Source organism: Lithobates pipiens, unplaced genomic scaffold, assembly GCF_037356315.1.
Source record: "Lithobates pipiens isolate NorthernLeopardFrog02 unplaced genomic scaffold, aLitPip1_a1.2 Scaffold_8, whole genome shotgun sequence".
Lineage (NCBI taxonomy): Eukaryota > Metazoa > Chordata > Amphibia > Anura > Ranidae > Lithobates > Lithobates pipiens.
This window is the reverse complement of record NW_027507903.1, coordinates 625,170,117-625,178,326: the sequence shown is the minus strand read 5'-3', so window position 1 is coordinate 625,178,326 and position 8,210 is coordinate 625,170,117. Positions and strand designations below refer to the sequence as shown.

Below are 8,210 nucleotides of genomic sequence, written 5' to 3'. Positions count from 1 at the left end.
TTTGTGCCATCTTGGCATTTTATGGCCTTCAAAACTGTAATAGGTAGTGAGAAGTGAACTCAAAAAATTACGCCCTTAGAAAGCCTGAAGGCGGTGCTTGGTTTTCGGGGCCCCGTACGCGGCTAGGCTCCCAAAAAGTCCCACATATGTGGTATCCCCGTACTCAGGAGAAGCAGCAGAATTTATTTTGGGGTGTCATTTCACATATGCCCATGGCATGCATGAGCAATATATCATTTAGTGACAACTTTGTGAAAAAAAAAAAAAAAAAAAAAAAAGTTTGTAATTTTCCCGCAACTTGTGGCAAAATATAAAATATTCCATGGACTCAACATGCCTCTCAGCAAATAGCTTGGGGTGTCTACTTTCTAAAATGGGGTCATTTGTGGGGGTTTTGTGCCATCTTGGCATTTTATGGCCTTCAAAACTGTAATAGGTAGTGAGGCGTGAAATCAAAAATTGACGCCCTTAGAAAGCCTGAAGGCGGTGCTTGGTTTTCGGGGCCCTGTACGCGGCTAGGCTCCCAAAAAGTCCCACATATGTGGTATCCCCGTACTCAGGAGAAGCAGCAGAATTTATTTTGGGGTGTCATTTCACATACGCCCATAGCATGTGTGAGCAATATATCATTTAGTGACAACTTTGTGTAAAAAAAAAAAAAAAAATTTTTTTTTGTCATTATTCAATCGCTTGAGGCAAAAAAATAAAATATTCAATGGGCTCAACATGCCTCTTATCAATTTCCTTAGGGGGTCTACTTTCCAAAATGGGGTCATTTGGGGGGGTTTTGTACTGCCCTGTCATTTTAGCACCTCAAGAAATGAGATAGGCAGTCGTAAACTAAAAGCTGCGTAAATTCCAGAAAACGTACCTTAGTTTGTAGATGTGACAACTTTTGCGCAAACCAATAAATATACAATTATTGACTTTTTTTTTACCAAAGACATGTGGCTGAATACATTTTGTCCTAAATGTATGACTAAAATTGAGTTTATTGGATTTTTCTAATAACAAAAAGTAGAAAATATCATTTTTTTTCAAAATTTGCGGTCTTTTTACGTTTATATCGCAAAAAATAAAAATCGCAGAGGCAATCAAATACCATCAAAAGAAAGCTCTATTTGTGGGAAGAAAAGGACGCAAATTTTGTTTGGGTACAACATTGCATGACCGCGCAATTACCAGTTAAAGCAGCGCAGTGCCAAAGTGTAAAAAGACCTCTGGTCATTTACCAGCAAAATGGTCCGGTCTGAAAGTGGTTAAATGACTTTTTTCCCCTTTCGTTCCCTTTTTTGCTTTTTATTTTTTGTTCTCTCTCTTTTTTCCTAAACAACCCCTATCTTTTATGAAAGAACAATCTCCCAACTGGGGAAAAAATATCAATCCCTAGTTTGTATGCTGAAAGCTCATGTTGTTGAAGAGCACTCGTTAAACTGAAGCAATATTTACATTGTAAATGTCGATTTAAAGTTTGAACCAATGTAAGCTGAAATATTGTTCAATAAAAATCAATTGAAAGAGAAAAGAGGCCAGATTTTATATGCTCTTCATAAATCTAGTTTAGATATTATACTTTTCCAAGAGACCCATTTTGGAGCAAATTGTATTCCAACATGCTCCCATAGACACTATTCCAGATTGTTCCATAGTACCGTGTCTTCTTCCAGGACCAGGGGTGTCTCCATCACTATTCATAAGCCAATATTGCCTTTGGAGCATGTGGCCGATCCCAATGGCCGATATCTTTTTCTTAAATTTCAGCTCTGGAATAAGGTTTTCACAATTGCCAAACTTTATATTCCAAATCATGACCAAATAACAGCAATAACAAGATACCTTAAACTTTTCACAGAATTTGCAGAAGGTTCTCTCCTTGTAGGAGGGGATTGTAATCTGGTGTTAGAACTTTGGTTAGATACCACTTCTCGGCAATCAACTATATTCCACATCCTTCTGAGGGCCCTTAGAAAGCAGTTGTTTGAATATTGATTGCTTGATCTTTGGCATACCTTACATACAAAAAATCACAATTATACATATCACTCATTGGTCCACCAATCTTTTAGCAGGTTAGATTATTTTTTTGTGGGACCACATATATTGGAATGGAATCACCTTGTGGATATTGGGTCTTTTATTTGGTCTGATCATTCACCTCTTTTTCTGACAATATATTCTCCATACACTCCACGCTCCTACTGGTCCTGGCATTTAAATTGCACTCTTATGTCAGACTCACTTTGTCATCAGGCAATTGTAGTAGTGATTCAAATCTTTACTACTGACCATGAGCATGATGAGACACAAGGGGAAGCTCTGGAGTCGGTGCTATGAGGATTGTTTATCCAACATGAAGCTCATCTTTAAAAAAAGAAAGATCTACAACTTTACAAGATATTCTAATAGTGCAAGTATAAAGGGTAAATGGTGCTACCTATATAATGAAAGGTGACAGACTCTGTTCACTTGTTAGGTGCTATGTGCCTCTATAGTGACTAATAAAAGTGCATATACCAATAGTGCAATCCTAATAAATTACCAATGTGCATATACCAGTGGTGCAAACCGAACTAGGTTGCCAAATAAATATCAACTTGATATAAATAAATGTTTAAAAGTGATACATAAACCGTGATACTCCAATAAAAAAAATGCAAGTATATAAAAACCAAATAAATAAATAAAAATGAATGTATATATAGAAATAGTCCCAAAAGTGTAAGACAAATATTAAATATTAAAATCAAACCCAAAAAATGAGCGTGTCAAGTCCAAAAAAATCAATCCAACCAAAGTCTTGTGTGATAATTAAGTGCTTGGGGATGATAAACACAGAAACACAATCCAGGTGACTTTTAAGTGCTCCCCCTCTTGGGTTCCCACTCATCAGCTCCAATAACCCAAAGATCTCGCATAGCATATAGGCTTGATGTACCAATGCTGTTTCCCAAGATAGATTATGTAGCCTGGCTGTATCGGTACATCAAGCCTATATACTATGCAAAAATACCGCTGTATGGGTTATTGGAGCTAGTGAGTGGGGACCCAAAAGGGGGAGCACTTAAAAGTCACCTGGATTTTGCTCCTGTGTTTATTGTCACCAAGCACTTAATTATCACATAAGACTTTGGTTGGATTGATTTTTTAATGTATTTTTTTTACTCAGCACACACATTTTTGGGGGTTGTTTTATATAATTTCAACTAATTTTTATCATTTAATATTTGTCTTACACTTTTGGGACTATTTTTATATATACATTTATTTTTATTTATTTTTTTTTTATATACTTGTATTTTTGTTATTGGAGTATCAAGGTTTATGTATCACTTCTAAACATTTATTTATATCAAGTTCATATTTATTTGGCAACCTAGTGAGGTTTGCACCACTTGTATATGCACATTGGTAATTTATTAGGATTGCACTATTGGTATATGCACATTTATTAGTCACTATAGAGGTACATAGCACCTAAAAAGTGAACAGGATTTGTCGCCTTTCACTGTATAGGTAGCGCCATTTACCTTTATACTTGCACTATTATCATTCTAGTCCCCTATGGGGACATAGCAGGGTAGGCTGCACACCTTATTTCCCCTTTGGCCTAAGTGCGGATACATTATTTTATTTTACAAGATATTCTGTCCAAGCTTCGTTCTTTGGAGACTTCACATAAAAACTCCCCGACTCTAGAACTGATCAGTTTTTATGTGAAGTCTCCAAAGATTGAAGCTTGGACAGAATAAAATAATGTATCCGCGCTTAGGCCAAAGGGGAAATAAGGTGTGCAGCCTACCCTGCTATGTCCCCATAGGGGACTAGAATGATAATAGTGCAAGTATAAAGGTAAATGGCACTACCTATATAATGAAAGGTGACAGACCCTGTTCACTTGTTAGGTACTGGCGGATATATCTTTGACAAGATCATCATTATTGCAGTTCCTGGAGGTTTCACATAATAGCTATCAACATAGATATGCTCGGGGAAAGTACCAGTATGGAAATACGTCTGGGAGACCACTTTCTCTGCCTTTACATCCTTGTTCCTCCCAGACCTCTATACCAAGTATTACTTTGCAATCAGGGGAAATCACTTCAGATCCAAATTCCCTCCAACAGGTCTTTTGTAATTATTTTGCAGCTTTGTATAACCTTGCTCCTCCATTATGGCTCGACTCTTTTAGCCATCACATACAGGAGTATGTACATGAAACTACTATTCCAAAACTAGATAAACCCTGCACCCATCTGAACTCTGCACCCTGCACCCACCTGAATTCTCTGCACCCACCGGAACTCTGCAACCTGCACCCACCTAAACTCTGTACCCTGCACACAACTGAACTCTGCACCCTGCACCCACCTGAATGCTGCACTCTGTATGTAGCACCCTCCTGGAATATAATGACCCTTTAGGACTCTCTCACACCCAGTTGCTGTGGCATGCTCAACCACCCACCCCCTACTTTGGATAGTAGTAGTGGCGATAGTGCCCTGGGTGACTCTATCAAGTAGCACTGTGGCAGGCTGGGGGGGTCATGAGAGGCATGCAATGCGCTAGCCTGCTAAGTGCCCTAATGCCTGTCTTGCTGGGGGGGTGACACCATTTTTTACTGCACCAGGTGACACCAACCCTAGTGATGTCTATTTCCCCCAAAAAAACTCAGGATATGACGCTGAGCACATGCACTCAACGTATTTGGTCGACCATGGTGATGCCTGTTCTGAGTGGAACCTGTCCTGTTAAACTGCTGTATGGTCTTGGCCATCATGCTTCAGCTCAGTTTCAGGGTCTTGGCAATCTTCTTATAGCCTAGGCTATCTTTATGTAGAGCAACAATTCTTTTTTTCAGATCCTCAGAGAATTCTTTGCCATGAGGTGCCATGTTGAACTTCCAGTGACCAGTATGAGAGAGTGAGAGTGATAACATCAAATTTAACACCCCTGCTTCCCATTCACACCTGAGACCTTGTAATACTAACCAGTCACATGACACTGGGGAGGGAAAATGGCTAATTGGGCCCAATTTGGACATTTTCACTTAGGAGTGTACTCACTTTTGTTGCCAGCGGTTTAGACATTAATGGCTGCTTGTTGAGTTATTTTGAGGGGACAGTAAATGCACACTGTTATACAAGCTGTACACTCACTACTTTACATTGTAGCGAAGTGTCATTTCTTAAATGTTGTCACATGAAAAGATTTAATAAAATATTAACAAAAATCCTGCATCCCACAATGGTGTGAACCCAGCCTGAAGTGCTTATAAAAAAATCTTTGAATGCAAAAAAATATCTAACACCTATAGATCATGGAAACTAATGGAGCAATAGCCTACAAAAGATTCTCCACTCAGAAAAAGGGTCAGAACAAACTACCATGAGCTCTCAAATTGAAGGTGTACAAATTGGCCTTTCATCACCAGTAATGAATAATGTCCAGATTTGTGCAGCATCAGCATTCAATAATTATTATGAAAACAGCAAAAAATTTAGAAGTGAATTCTAAATTAATGTCTGCAAATGAGAAATATATAACTCAATATGCATTGTTTTTACAGTACACTTGTGACTTGGCCTATTGAAAATAAATTACATTTTTTTTTTTTTTTGTAATCATATAAATAAAAATTTCCTTCTGTGAACAAATTAATCCCATGGAAATATCATCATTCACTACACATCCCCAGTGCTTCCATGTGATTAATTCTAGAGGGCTATAAAAGAAGAGCTATTATCTATTAGAAAATCTGAGCTTTCTTTATTATTACATTCTTTATTATTACATTCTCTTTAAACACATTTTCAAGTTATTCTCTAGAAGTTAATTTTTTTTTACTGTATATGAAAAGGGAAGAAGAAAATAAATCCTACCTAGGAAAGGTTGATGAATATACTTGAAACACAAGAATTGTACTATAACTCTTGATCAATGATTTTTTTCAGTTTTGTAATGCAAATATTTTTGGCTGGCTTTTGATAATGCATCAATCCTTTTTACCATCAAAGTGACTTTAATTAGATAAAATTATCTAATCATAACCAATCTGATGGAACTTGTTTTGAATCTGTTCAATGTTCAATATACAATGTGGTGTAACTCATATTGATCAATCAGAATCTGTTTTTGACTTGCATTCCTTCCTTCATTCATTCCTTCTGTCCTTCCTTCCTTCCTTCCGTCCTTCCTTCCTGCCTTATTTCCTTCCTTCTGTCCTGTTTTTTTCTCTCTTATCTTCCCTTCTTTTTTTCTTCCTCCTTCCATAATTGAATACAATGGTTTGTATCAACTAGACAGGGCAGGTTTGACAGGTTCTGCCTCCCACAAATGTATCAAACAAATGTGACCAAAATTACAAACATTCACCTCTTAGGATTTCAGATTCCTCAAAGTGTGACGTTGTTGTTGTTTTTTCTTTTCATTTCACTTTATTGTGTGACAATATGTGGAAACCTCCTGATCATCACACTGGTGTCCTACAGCAAATCCCTCCATTCTCCCATGTACTTCTTCCTCACCCAGCTCTCTGTAATAGATATAGTACTAGCGACTGATATTCTTCCCAACATGATCAGCAATGTTTTGGTCAAAAAGACTATCATGTCATTTTCTGATTGCTTTACCCAGTTTTATTTCTTTGTTATGGCAGAACCTTCAGAGTGTCTTCTTCTGACAGCGATGAGTTGGGACAGATATTTGGCCATCTGTAAACCATTGCATTATACTTTGAAAATGAACTACAAGTTTTGCTGGATACTGGTTATACTTTGCTGGATTTGTGGTACGTTTGTAGCTATAGTTAACATTGTAACTATATCAAAATTAAACTTTTGTGGTCCTAATGTTATTGATCACTTTTTCTGTGACTTTGATCCAATCTTACAGCTTTCCTGCTCTGATATCACCATTGCTCTATTTGAAGCACAGATTTTGGGTTTTATATTTGTTGTCATCCCATTCTCCATTATTATTGTATCATATGCTTATATCATATCTACTATTTTTAAAATGTCATTTATTACTAGACACAAAGTTTTCTCAACATGCAGTTCCCACCTGACTGCAGTTTGCATTTATTATGGTACCCTAGTTTGTGTATATTTGATACCTAATATAGGACAGACAAAAACAATTACTAAACTCCTATCATTACTGTACACTGTATTCACACCAATGATAAATCCAATTATATACAGCCTGAGGAATCAAGAATTAAAAAATGTTGCTGGAAAAATCATCCAAAACTTTTTAAACATGTAATGACTTAAATTTATACTCATTATATGCAGAATATGTAAGTGTAGGAGATAAACATTTCCACCTAAAAAACGCCATTGCGCGAAAATTTCAGAATTTATGGATTCAGATAAAGGGACAAATGCTGAATAATATAAATGATTAATTATATTAATGCCATCACCACACGGTGGCACTGTGAACAGCACAATGAATGATACACTGTGTTGCGTCCTTCATTAGTCATAGAGATTGGAGGATTGGGAAAGATGGACTTTTTAGGCATACTTTAAAGAAAAAAAACAATTTTTTTTTATTTTACAAATCAATAACAAAAAACTAGCACTAGAATAAAAAATATTTACATTGGTGGGTGTGGTTTAAAACATATCTCAGTGACCAACCAATCAGTCCAGAGTTCCATCAAACTCAATGGACTGGACTGGTGAGCCAGAAAATTCCAAGGCTTGACAATAACCCCAATATAATAACATATGTATAACGTGACCTAGATACATTTCATGCTGAGACGAGATATAAAGGGTTAACAAAGATCAAACCAGGATGTATCATGTCATCAAAAGTGGAAAAAAAAATTGAAAAATATGCTATACAGATACTCCTTGTTTAATGACTTACCTATTTAATTACCACTTGGACTTTCGACCAGCTCTCCCCACCCTAATGACCCGCTATAAATCATTGTATTGTACAGTACAGTACAGAATTTTTGTTTGTGTTCTGTACTGATGCAAATTAAATCAACGTTATGGGGCTGGAGTTGTGTGTTTAGATCTTTTTTTTTTTTTTTTTACAGTACAGTACAGTATTTAAGAATGCTTAAAATATTGATTACTTGTGGTTCCTCGTTTAACAACCAATTTGTTTAATGACCTGGTTGTTGGAACGGAACCTGGTCGTTAAGTGAGGAAGGCCTGTACAGTTATGCTGCACTACAAAAAATAGCA

The 8,210-nt window shown here is 36.7% G+C and overlaps 1 protein-coding gene across 1 annotated transcript; it reads left to right on the top strand.

Moving 5' to 3' along the window:
- Positions 1–5,783: 5,783 nt before the first annotated feature.
- On the top strand, positions 5,784–7,284 carry LOC143963948 (olfactory receptor 10A7-like). Its single transcript, XM_077473676.1, has one exon. It carries the CDS (start codon positions 6,334–6,336, stop codon positions 7,264–7,266), a length of 933 nt encoding a protein of 310 aa, XP_077329802.1. The 5' UTR covers positions 5,784–6,333; the 3' UTR covers positions 7,267–7,284.
- Positions 7,285–8,210: the final 926 nt, after the last annotated feature.

What these genes read in the sequence shown, in the direction of transcription:
- LOC143963948 (XM_077473676.1), top strand. Translation starts at nt 6,334, where the DNA reads ATGTATCAAACAAATGTGACCAAAATTACAAACATTCACCTCTTAGGA.